At 38.7% G+C, this 12,904-nt stretch overlaps 1 protein-coding gene across 2 annotated transcripts in view; it reads right to left on the reverse strand.

Moving 5' to 3' along the window:
• Positions 1-10,208, reverse strand: part of LOC137168131 (carbonic anhydrase-related protein 10-like) — a 95,837-nt gene extending 85,629 nt beyond the window's left edge. For both annotated transcript variants that reach the window (XM_067570622.1, XM_067570621.1), the window contains exons 1-2: positions 9,782-10,208; positions 1,799-1,873 (exon numbers count right to left, since the gene is read on the reverse strand). In XM_067570622.1, coding sequence (XP_067426723.1) covers positions 1,799-1,873; positions 9,782-9,842 — 136 coding nt within the window. In that variant the 5' untranslated portion in view covers positions 9,843-10,208. The remainder of the gene's footprint in view (positions 1-1,798; positions 1,874-9,781) is intronic.
• Between the last annotated feature and the right edge of the window lie 2,696 nt (positions 10,209-12,904).

Here is a 12,904-nt window from a genome sequence, read left to right on the forward strand (position 1 = left end):
CAGACTGCACTTGAGTGGTGCAGAGCAGTGATTCCCAACCAGGGGTACTTGTACCCCAAGGGGTCCTTCTGCAGTTGCCAGGAGGTACTTCAAAAGAATGTTGAGTAGCTCGACTAATTACAAAAAAATAGAGATTACATTTTAGTAAAAATATGAACATGTGTTGCAATTGAGAGAGTGTGAAATCTAGTTAGCAAGCAGGAGGAGAAGTCTAATCAATAAAGTAAAAGTAATAGATGAATGGTTGAAACAGGTTCAGTGTTTAAAGCCCAAATTTTCTCTTCATCAGGTACATGAAGATTCATCAGCTTGACCTCTGATCAAGCGCCGATTTGGGCTTGACACATTACACTTTTTAAAAATATAAAACAAATACTTCTACAGTGTTGCGTGTCCTTGGGAAGAAGAAATTACTGTGCTTTTTTTTTTGACTCAGCATCTTGCACTGATTAAATGGTAACAGTAATGGATGAATCATTAAATTAGTTATTAAAACACATGCAGGTCAGATGAATTGGAGAATATAAAAATTAACAATAGGTGGGAATGTAAGTTCAGGTGACAGCTGAGCACCATATGTTCAATTGAAAGTGCATGAAAACCAGACAGTGAGCAAGCAGTGAAGTACAAACAGTTACCTCAAAGTAATGGATAAATGGTTTAAATAGCTAAAAGTCATGGATAGATATATTAAAATAGTTAACTAAAAGTAATAGATAAATATTTGAAATGTCCAGCTTCTGCCACTCCGAGTGGTAGTAATATGAATGCAAACCTGACCAACATGACCTAAACATTGACAGTACAATTGTATGAAAAACATATTGTAACAACGTCCACTTTTATATAAAAATAGTGTTAAATAACATCAAGTGACAATTGCAGTTAACACATTCGGAACATGACGGGTGGTGTAGATGAAGGGGCATGAGTTCCTCTGACAACAGACTACAAAGGTTGGGAACCACTGGTTTAGAAGACTGAACTAAACTGATCAACTCCTTACACTGTCATGAAACAATCTTCCTGAGAGTTAGCAGGGACATTTAAATTTGCATTATTTTTACTGTGAAAAACATCATCCAATGTGCATTCAGTAGAACAAACAAGGGAAGCAGCTGCTTAGGGAGGAAAACAAAATAGAGGAAAACTGTATTCTACTCTATCTAATCTATTCTATTCTAGTTTAGTGACATTATAGAGCACAAGTCTGAGGTTTTATGGGAGCCTTGGACAGTTTCTGACTGACTGAGTAGACTTATGCAGTGGAGATTAGTCCTCTGACACTCACTGTTTTGTTGGTTTTATCTAAGAGGATAACAAGCTAGAAAATGATTTTCCCCCCTACTACATGAAAATGGATTTTTCTACTTCGACTTCCTAAAACATTTAGTGAAGAGTTGTGCTGTATCAAACTGTGCACTACCTGAAACATACACTGTGTGTACACCAACAAGCACAGGATGATGGGCAGCTGTGAGCAGCGTCAAACATAATGAATTTTTATTGATAATCAGGTTAAAATAACCTCTTCCCCAGTTTACATTCAATTATTTTTACAAAAATCATTTGAGAATCTGTATCTAAAAGTGTTTTTAGAAGTATAAATACAGGTCAGATTTTGCTTGATATAACCATTTTCCCAGACCCAGATTTGGAGGATTGGCTGAATTCACAGACATGACAGATTTATTTTAAACCTCAGCTCAAGAAAAGTTTATGTATGTGACCCTTTCCACACCTTCCATTCAATTTGTTTTTAATCTCTTTGTATACCAAGTTTGTGATGGTGTATTACCTGGAACAAAGCTTCCCTGGACAACATCCTTATACGCCCACCAACCCTCATTAAGCTTGGATGTAATAGGCTGAGCTGCAGAGAGAAAGAAAGACAGAGGAAACAGTTCTTGCGTTAATAAATTATGATATACTTATTTACATTTTCCTTTGGTAGTGTATAACCTCTATGACATTACAGTGAAACTCCCACTGAACTGCAATGACAGCAAAAATTGAATAAGAGGAGAATTATCAAAGATAAGAGAAACATAGACAGAACAGACAACAAATAAACTCATCATTAAAGAGGACCTATTATGCTCATTTTCAGGGACTCCACTAGGGTAGCTTTGCATGATTCACATTTCAAAAAACTCCTTATTTATCTTCTACTGGCCCTTTCTGCAGCCCCTCAGTTCAGCCTCTGTCTCTGAACAGGCAGTTTTAGCTCCTGTCTCTTTGAAGCCCCCTCCAGTGTATTTTGGCATTTTTAAGATATTTCTTTTTTTTTTTTGAGTCATTTCCTGACAATGTTGATTAACCACACTATTCGCCAAATATTTTTTGACAAATAACGTTATTTTGCACTCAAAGTTCACATAGGCTACTGATGCAGTATTAGGCATGTTTCAAACTAAATACTTGTTGCAGACATGCTGCAACAACAGATTAATGCTTAAAATATAAATCATTTATTTCAGTGAAACATTCTCCAACCAAAATCGGCACAGTTAACAACAATTAACATTTAATGCGGTTAAAGCAGGAAAGTCAGTAAATCAGTCTGCATTGATCTATAAATGAATATGGGCAATTCTTAGAGTAACTGTTGTCCATAGCTCTTTATACGTCTCCTTCAGTTCATTAAATCTCTGCAGCATCTGAGGGCAGCAGGACTGATGTGTTAATAAATCTGCAGCCTCTGAAATGTGCCGCACCAAAGTGCAGTGCCGTTACGCACAACGCTCACTGTGTTTACATTCATTAAATCGCCTGATGTCACCCGGCTGCTACAGTATAACCACACATACATCAGAGTTGTCGGTCATAACTCCATATTCTGCTTTTTTATAAAGGAGACATCAGGTTAGCTGCTCATCAGCCTCTTTTCCAACTTTTTTTTTTAGCAAAAGTAGCGTCTCATGTATCCTTTAAACACATTGCAATGCAAACACTGTTGTGTAACATTAATTATTAAACTATGTGGCCATGTAGGCCTACGAGGTGAGATACATTATAATTCTTGCTGAAACAGCATTGGTCTGATATAATCATATAAACAGCTTTACCAAATCAATTTATTTATTTTTTTATTTCTATCGTTATTATAGTAACTAACTGATGAAAAACAACTACTTTATCTGTTTTTGGCCGCAGATGTGTGGTGATGTGTGTTCATGTCGTGATGCTCTGAACTGTCCAGACAGGACAGTTCTGGCACAGCTGTTTCAGAGCTATGTGAGCAGTGATGTGACTTGCAGAGAGAGTATTTATTAATCACCACACCCGCTGATCTATATTCACCTTCACTCAATGCTCTTGCATGCTGCACTGATGCACATACATGAACCACAATAGCAGGTGTGCATGGAGCCGCCCACACAGTCTGTGCCCCTCTACGCTTGGCATTTATTATTCAAATTTCAACTGAGGATGCAAAATATTATACTGAGTGTGCAATGCGTGCTTTTGTACCCTCGTAGAACTAGAATATAGCTAATGCTGTAGTAAGTTGACAGGTTAAGCTATAATATCACTACCATCCCAATACATTGTCAGCGCACTAGTATGGCAATCTGGTTGCCATGGTAATGGATTACGTCTGACTATTAACCACACCCCCGATTTCTGTTTGAGAAAGAACGCTAAATAAGAAGTAACACTGGCTGGAGTGGGGCTTTAAGGCCCCCCTCCTGATAAGCCCACTCTGGTCTGATTGGCCAGCTTTCCAGAAGTCTGCCAATGGGCAGCCGTTTCAGAGTCATGTTTAGGTACTACCAATGAAAAACCAACATTTCCTGCTTTATTGCTTCGTATTAAAAGTTTTTATATGACTAAATAACGTGAAACTTTTATTGTGAAGAATTTACAGGAAATGAAACAAGTTCCTCACCGTATTAGCAAAGCTCTGTAGCAATGCTAAAAAAACAGTCAAAACAATAACATATGGAAATATTTGGAGCTCTTTGTTCAGCAGATCAGTTAGAAATAATGCAGGGAGGAATAGTACAAACAGAAACAGCCACAGTGATGATGATGTTTGATGAAGAGCTGCAGACGACCAGTACAACTCCAGCAGGTAAACTACTTGTTTAACTTTGCTGTGCTGTGTACTGGAGTCATGGCTTGGCACAACTACCCCCAAAATAATGGAAAAATGCCATAATGTTATATATTAATGGAGTAATGAACTTGCATGCTGTGCATGAGGCAGATGTCCATATAAAGAAATCCATCACGAGCTGACGTCAGCTCAAGCTGAGAGTAGAAAAAAACATTGGAAACCGAACTTTTGGAACAGTCTGAAGCTGCTGCTTTTTGCTCACAGGGATTATTGCTACATACGTTTACCTCATTATTTGCTACTTTTAACATGAACATCTGACATTGTAACATTATATTTATGACTGAAAATAAGAAAAAGGATAATAGGTCCCCTTTAATTCTCCCATGCTGAAAGGGACATTTTACCCATTATCAACACTACCTTTTCTACATAAAGCCTCTATGTTTTCAGATTTTGGTTTGTCTCTGCCTCCTCTTCTTTCTTCAGACAAATTATTAGAGCTGTGCATCATAACAAAAGTGTTTGCCATTAATTCTGCCTTTTTGTTATTTGATACTGCAATCTCACTTCCATCGGTCACAATCAGGTAACTCTACTCCCGCCTGTCCCCTCACATCTTTTGATCAGCCCCCACCTCTCCTACCGGAAAGGTTTCTGATTGTCACAGTACTTTCTCCAGTGTTTCCTTTTTCTCTGCCTTATTGTCGTCCTTACTACTGCCTGGGCTTGCTTGTACTGAGTCATATGTTAAAAATTATACATTCTTTTAACGAATTTAAAGCCTTATTTCTATTTCTCATCACTTCCTTACACTTATCATCCTACTATGGTACTACTGTCTTCTTTGCACTGCCTTTACTCTTAGGAATGGATTCTGATGCTGCCGATATTATGCCTTGCTTTATTTTGCTGTCACATTTTTCTATATACATTCCGTCATTAACTTGACTTAAATATCTAGAAATTTCACCCAATTAGCTTTCTCAAAGATCCATCTCGCTCTTTATGGTCAATGAGGTAGCAATATTTATCTTGCACCAGACTGGGTAACGATCACTCTCCATAGTTCCTTCTTGGTACTTTCATACAAATGTAACATCAAGAACAGATTCTTTCCCTGTATTAACACCTACTCTTGTGTTACTGCCATCATTTAAGCATACTAAATTCTTTTCATCTAGCAACCCTTCTATTACCTGACCATTAGTGTTGGTTGTGTCACTCCCCCATAGTGTGTTGTGTCCATTAAAATCACCACACCAAACCATGTTACTACTATTCTGCCCATCTATCTCCTCTAGCTTGCTTAACTCTAGTTTTTTGCTTGGATTATAATAATTCACAATCACAACCGTTTTCCTTTCTGCCCATATGTTCACTACCACATACTCTTGTTCATTTCCAATAACTAGTACTCTGCAAGGAATGCCTTGCTTTACAAAAGTGACACATCCAAGATTCTCGCATTCCACTGAATAAAATTATTAGTAGTATCAACCCACACATGCCGTCTCTTGACTTGACTGTACACTGAGTTCATCCCTTACTTCTCCTCATTTTAAACCTATCATATCCAAACGGTGCACTGCAGTTATCACAATAACCTGAATCGTTTCAGTTTTAGATTTGATCTCAAATATTGTATTTATCACTCCTGCTATTAAGGTCACCAATTTCTTCTTCTCTATCCATACATTCTTCTTATCTTACTGTTCTTTTGCTGCCACTTGTTCTTTGTTACATCCTCCGTCCTTATTCTGTTTTTTCTGTCCTGCCATCTTAACATCCTTAGCACATGAGACTTTTTCCTTCACCCTTATTCGTTGCACCTCCACCTCTTATTTCAACACCTCACAGCCCCAATAAACACCACTGTGATTACCTCCACAGTTAAAGCACTTCGGTCTTACTCCCTCTCCACATTTTCCATATTCATGTTCCCCAACACCCCTAGCGCATCTTCTCTTTCCTTTGCACACTTTGGCCACATGCCCAAACTCCTGACAATGGAAACACCACATAGGTTTTTGACTTTTCCAACACTAATCATCTTCTTTGCCTTCTCCAACTGCACTTCAGTATCACACCCTATTAGCAGGTTTCCATCTCCTAAAACTCTCACGTTTCACTACCCCAACTTGCCCTCTTATGATTTTTGTTAACTTTAGCAGGTCGACTTTCTTTACTCCCCCTTCTCCCTCGAATCTTAACACTATATTAAGCAATCCTGCCTTCGGGTCCTTCTCCTCACTTTCTCTTCCCTTGCTTTCCGATCCACCTAAACTAGACGTCTCTTTTTTCTTCCTCTTTTGACTACTCACCCTCATGTCTCTCATCCCTTTGCCCACCTCTTCCCACTCTTTTTTCCTCCTCTCATCACTCCAGTTTCCCTCTTCCTCACTAAACTCCACACTGTTGCTATCATCATCTGTCTCTTGTCATCCTGCCAGAGTTTGTAAGGAACCCTGCAAGAATAATGTTCCACATCTGTACAGGCCGTCGGTCAATGATCTTGCACAATCATCCCCACAATATCCAATCCTACTACTAGAAAGTCCAGGTGTCCGCTATTCCGAAGTCAAAGTCCACAGTCACTTGTTCAACACATGCCAAACTTTTCCTCACCAGCTTTCTCCTCCCATTTGCTTTGCCAGACTCTCAGTCAGCCACATACTCTTTATGTGGGCTGACTGAGGGCTTGTTCACACTGGGGGAGCAGAGTCAGGTGACCAGCAAAGGGTTGGAAAACTCTGAGGGCACCTGGTGGACAGGTGTAGAATGACATTATCAAGAAATGTCAAATGCAGGGGCCATGGGGAACAAAGAGGTTGTGAGACTGGAAGGGGAAGAAAGGCATACTGCCATCATGACGGTGTCATCCATAGAAATGGGTCTATTTACCATATATGATTGGAGGCATTTTGTGTTTTAAAAATTCACAAAAAAGTCATATAAAACATTTCAAGTTTTGCTTCAGCTGTTGACATCCTATCTTTACTGTATCCTATGTCACCATTTTCCAAGTACCACGTCAACCTGCTGGCATGCGAATATTATCCACTGGATAATCATTTGTGCAGTTGGGAAGTGTCATTTATTTCATTTTAGCAAGATAATACATCTGTACTCTCTCGTATTTAATGTGTGGAAATTTTGAGAAGCATCATTTATTTTAACATGCAAAGAGAAATTCATAAACCTATAAAACCTATAAATAGGAAAATTCCAGTGTTGTTTTCCTTATAATACACTAATGTCAGTTGTCAATATAACTTGCACAGTAGGTTACACTGGTTTTAATCATCATTTGCCTTTTGAAAAATTGATCTGTTGATGATTTTTTTCTTAAAACTGCAAAATTTGGTGTCATTACAAATATAAACTTGTAATGAAGCTTTCAAAGTGGGTCCAGTGGATATTTGTTCATGTGTGATGGGTGGAGTGATCCCCTATGGTGGGACTGCACTGGTGCGTACAACATCCTGTGTTACACGTTACGTCACACTCTGTGTGTTTCTGCCCTCAGGCTGCCACTGATTATGATGTTGCCCTGTTACCATCCAACCCTACAGGCTACAACCAGCCTGCCTGACAGCAGCAGCAGCACAATTAAAACAGAGCCGCCGGCATTTGACAGGTAGATTGGAATGGTGGAGTTTGTGTTGCACCAGTGCAGAACCAGGTCACAAACATGAACCAATCATAAACTGAAGGAAACAGCAGAGGCAAACAGGGACAGGACTGCAGTTGACAACTGAGTTGAAGCTCTCTAATACTAAGAATGACAGAAAGAGAGTCTAGAAGCACAAGTGACAGGAACGGGACAAAACAGAGGTGCAATAACAAAACTAACAGGACAAGAACAGACTAGGAAGAACAAATTTCAACATGTTGCTTCTAAAATTAGCCTGCAATATTGAAAAGGGTACTCCATCGATATAACCCATAAAGGCTGGTGACTATGCGTGCTACTCAGCCTCTGAAACAAGTTGTATAATGTCTTTTGTGGGTCTGGAGGAGCTTTGAAGTCTAAGAAAAGAACCCTGTTGATGTCATCAGGGTTCACTGATGACATCATCATTGGACATTTAGACAGGGTGTAATAAAAAGATGCTATTGAGGTATTAAGAGCTGATGTGGGCACCAGGGAGGGCCTACAGAAAGATGCTATCTGTTTGCATTATGGAAAATGTAGGATGCAGTGTTATTGTAGTCAGGATATCACAGCCTCTGTTGGTCTGATTTTGACCATTGTTTTTTTGTTTGTTTGTTTTATTTGTTTTTTTATCTCAAAACTTTATGAATGATTGTATATTGCTGGAGTAGCCCTTTAAGACTGGCATAACATCCGCATTTGATTTATTTATTGATATTTGATACGCATACCGTGTATCCAGGGACTTTTATTAGCCTGTATGTCAATGCATATCTACACTGTCTCATAAAGGCAATATACTTTACTTAACTATTCCCTTTTAAGGCTACTTTATACTTATCCTCCACTACATTTGCTTGACAGCTGTAATTGCTACTGACTTTTCAGATCACAAGTTTACATAATATAAAATAACTAAATATTTGATATAAACTACCAAACACTATAACATTCACAGGAGTCATTTTTCTGCATAAATAGTGGTTACTTGATTTTGATACTTTAAGTACATTTTTCTTGCTGATACTTCAGTATTTTCACTGAAGTACAATTAAAAATGCAGGAGTTTGGTATTGCTTATTACTTTACATGTTACATTAAGGATCTGAACACTTCCACCTCTAACAGCTATTGAAAAACATGCAGTTTCATTTTCTTCTGCTTTTTTTTTTTTTTTTTTTTTTTTTTACAATCATTTACCATTTAATTATATTGTCGTAATTCTTCATCTAACGGGTGAAGTGTGGTGGGTCTGTTATCAAGAGATGCTATCTCTTTGTACCGACACATTATGAAAATATCAGCCATCAAATCTGCCATACTTTAAGAAACGGATGCCGGCAGGCTCAGCTGATGGGTAGGAAGTCGCGACTCATCCCATTGTGGGAATCTCAGTGTGTATGAGACTAAATGGATGGTTGCCTCAGTGACACACTGTTGAAGCTCTTTGACATATTGACATATATGACATGTGATATTCATGAACTATTTATGTCCTACAGTGTGACTGTGAGGAGCCTCGGCAGGCTCTTTTGGATTTGGCAGCCTGTGTATGTGTGGCATACTGTATGCACTGTAGACTACTACTATTATAATCTGCATGTGTGTGAGTGTATCTGTCTGCACGGCAGGCTGCCTACAAAGTGGTGGGTTATAAACTATGAGTTTCGATGCCTGAATTCAATCATCTCAAAGATCCTGAATCTCACCAGTGTGCAGCAGCTGATGTGCTGTAAGTCTATCTGTGTAAAGAGCCTAAATACTGCAAGCAACATACTTCACTTCATTTCAAAAAGTGAAATAAGGTGTCTTTAATTATAGTATTTTTAGAAAATCAGTTTAGTCAGTCAGCATCCTAACTGCCTAAAACAAAAACTCTAGAATAATTCTGTAATATTTTTGTAGCTTCTATAAGTATTTCATGGTGACTTCAGTGATGGCATCACTGCAACATTTCCATTCATTTTATTTCACAGCGGATTTAAACATTCTGATATTCTCTTTCATTTTTATGTTGTTCTGATGTTCTGAAGGACCACAGTTCCTTCTTGACACCTTACCTGAAGACGTGCAGATGATATATGTTTGCACAATCACAGATATATCCCAAACGACATGCATTCTTCGTTCAATTCATGCTCATTTTTCTTCAGCTGCTACGGGACGGCGCTTTGCGGGGTCGCACTTGCAGACGACACGACCAAACATTTAACATTTTTCCACCCTTCTTTGGTTCTTGTTGTCCGCGTCTCTCCCTCACGGAGCGCCGAGATGGTTTGAAGCCTCGCAGGAGATTCCTCCTCACAGCATCGTCTTCCTTCGCTTCGCGGTTTGGTGTTCAGACAACATTTCGGTATTTTCTTCCCGCGTCCATCTATCTATGTTTCTATCTATCCACCTTTAAGAAATTTCAGCTTTGAAATCCAGCCCTACATTTTCTTCTCCGCTTCCCTCAGAGCGGGTGGATGTTTGTGGCGCACCGCTCTGCAGCGGATCAGGCAACTTCACTGACGACGCAAAGCGCACCGAGGGCGCACAGACTGACAGAGAGAAAACATTCATGATGTTGCATGATGACATAATTTTATCTATGGAAATCGAAAATAAAACGTCGTCCTTGTCTTTCAGCTGAAGACACACAAGATATCAGCAAGGAAGTTGCAAAACTTTAATTGTTGGGAAACCCTGCAATGTGCCTAAAATGTTTAAAATGTCACAAAGTCCGATTAAGTCAGACTACTGAAGGTCTGAGGATTATTATACATTTGTTTACGGGATTAAACTGATTTAGGCCTAATAATGAGCGTTTACACATTATTATAAGCACATACTGTCCGTTTCCAATTTTATTCACATCTCAAAATTAAAAAGGAAAGAACAACTCATCGGTGGAAACTGACTCTCTGAGCTTGGTATATGAAATAAATCAACCAGCGCAGTCATTCATTTTATTGCCAAAAATACAAAAACACAATCTCAAAGCAACCAACTGTGGCTGCAGACTAGTATGTGTATGAAGGCAGCCTTGATGAATGTATGTCTTGGCTGTATTGACCTACATAAAGATACTGCGACTCTCTCCTGTGGATGTTGTGCGACCTCCAGCGTTAGCTTAGGCTAACTTCATTCAAACTGGTTTGAGTCCAATGGGTGTTGTAGATAGACTGAGCACGGTACTGTATGGAGAATGAGCAGTGACATAACGATGAACCAATAATCAACTTCAATAACTTCAATTATTCAAATTTACGTTTAAGTAATGGCCAAAGTTAATAATAATGCTGTGATATGAACTATGATAATAATAATGAAAACATTAAATTCTCCACTTAATTAAGTTTGTGGTCAATGGTCACTTATCACATGTTGTTATGAGCACGTATTTTGACAGTGAATTACAGTACATACATGTAACATTGAGCTTGGCTGAGAAATTAGGGGATGTATTTTTCTCAACAGCTACAAGTTCAGTTCTGCACAACAACACATCCTCTCCTTAAAGAGGACATACCATGCACATTTTCAGGTCTATATTCTTAATCTGGGAGTCTACTGGAATATCTTTGCATGATTTACAGTTTTAAAAAACCCTTATTTAACTTATACTGGCCCATTACGCAGCCCCTCAGTTCAGCCTCTGTCTGAAACAAGCTGTTTTAGCTCCTGTCTCTTTAAGAGCCCTCTCTGTTCTGATTGGCCAGCTCTGGGAAGCTGCCCCTTCTTCTGCCAGCTCTCTAGGTCAGTGTTTCTCAACCGTTTTTGAGCCAAGGTAAATTTTTTTCATTGAAAAAAATCACGAGGCACACCACCAGCCGAAAATGTTAAAAAATGAAACTCTGTAGCCTAAGGAATCAAATAAACCCAAAAAAAGTCTTTTATAATCTTTCATATTTCTACTCACTCAGTGTGAAACCTGGGCCTGTTTGGATGAACACAGAGCTGATATCCTGGTGGGAATCAAAGAAAGACACACGAAGCTCTTCCTCAACAGCTCTCAGTCTCTGTTTTCAGTTTTTATAGCAGTCAGGCTTGAAAAGCTCACCTCACACAGATATGTCGTGGAAAATGGGAGCAATGTCAAAATAGCTTGGCTTGGCCTTGGCTTCTGACAATGCCTTGCAAAATAGTTTTCTCTTATTGCATCTCCATCCACAAAATGCACATTGGCCAAGAGTTGAGCATGTCCAATAATATCAGTAGACTCATCAAGTTGCAACGCAAATTTCTTACTGATATGGATCTTTTCCAAAACCACACTTTCGATGTCTGCAGATATGTCATCAATACGTCTGGAAATTGTGTTATCTGAGAGAGAGACTTTGGCTATTTCTTTAGCCGCTTCAGGTCCCATCATCTCATTTACAATGGCTTTGCAGGCGGGAAGTATTAATGTCTCTGCCAGTGTGGTCACAGTGTGGGACTTTTTGATTTAGCTACAAGTTCAGCAACGTGGTAGCTAGCTTTAAGGGCTCTCTCATTTACCTTTGTGGTTTTTCTCACCTATTTTATTTATTTGTTATTCCTACTTGCTTAATGGAACTGCTTTAATGGAATTGCTTAAGCAACTGAACAGTAAAAAATAAGATGTGAATTAAAACCATTAAAAAAGTAAGAATAAAATTAAATAACAATTAAGACCAACAATTGACCAATGGACAATGTGAACAACACATGGTAAAACCTTAGCAACAACCTTAGCAACCAGAACGGACAGCCATTTATGGGAATGCATCAGCTTGTGGGCAAGGTAGAAAGTTGCTAAAAAGCAGGTTGAAGCCCTGGCTTTTGACTTGCAGGGAGCATTTCTACATATATTAACCTCAAGTTTTGGAACTCTGACCATGTTTAACATAGATATCCACATCATAATAGTATATAAATTACAAAAAAAACCAAAAAGCATGATATCTCCCCTTTAAAGTCCCCTTCCACTCAAAATGTGTTTTGCTTCTTGTTCCTTCACTGTGATGTTTGAGTTTCACTGTGCAGTATGATGTATGTGCAGAGTTTGTTTTCACATTCATCTCAGACAAGTGTGATGTGGAACATCATTAAGAAATCTCATCATCGGAAAAGGGGTCTACACCAAACCATGGAAAAAAGTGTCCACATACTATTGGCAGAATAGCATACATACAGTCCAAAAAAGAAACTAAATAAGACACATATTGTTACACATTTAA

The sequence above is a fragment of the Thunnus thynnus genome, chromosome 17, assembly GCF_963924715.1.
Source record: "Thunnus thynnus chromosome 17, fThuThy2.1, whole genome shotgun sequence".
NCBI classification, from domain to species: Eukaryota; Metazoa; Chordata; class Actinopteri; order Scombriformes; family Scombridae; genus Thunnus; species Thunnus thynnus.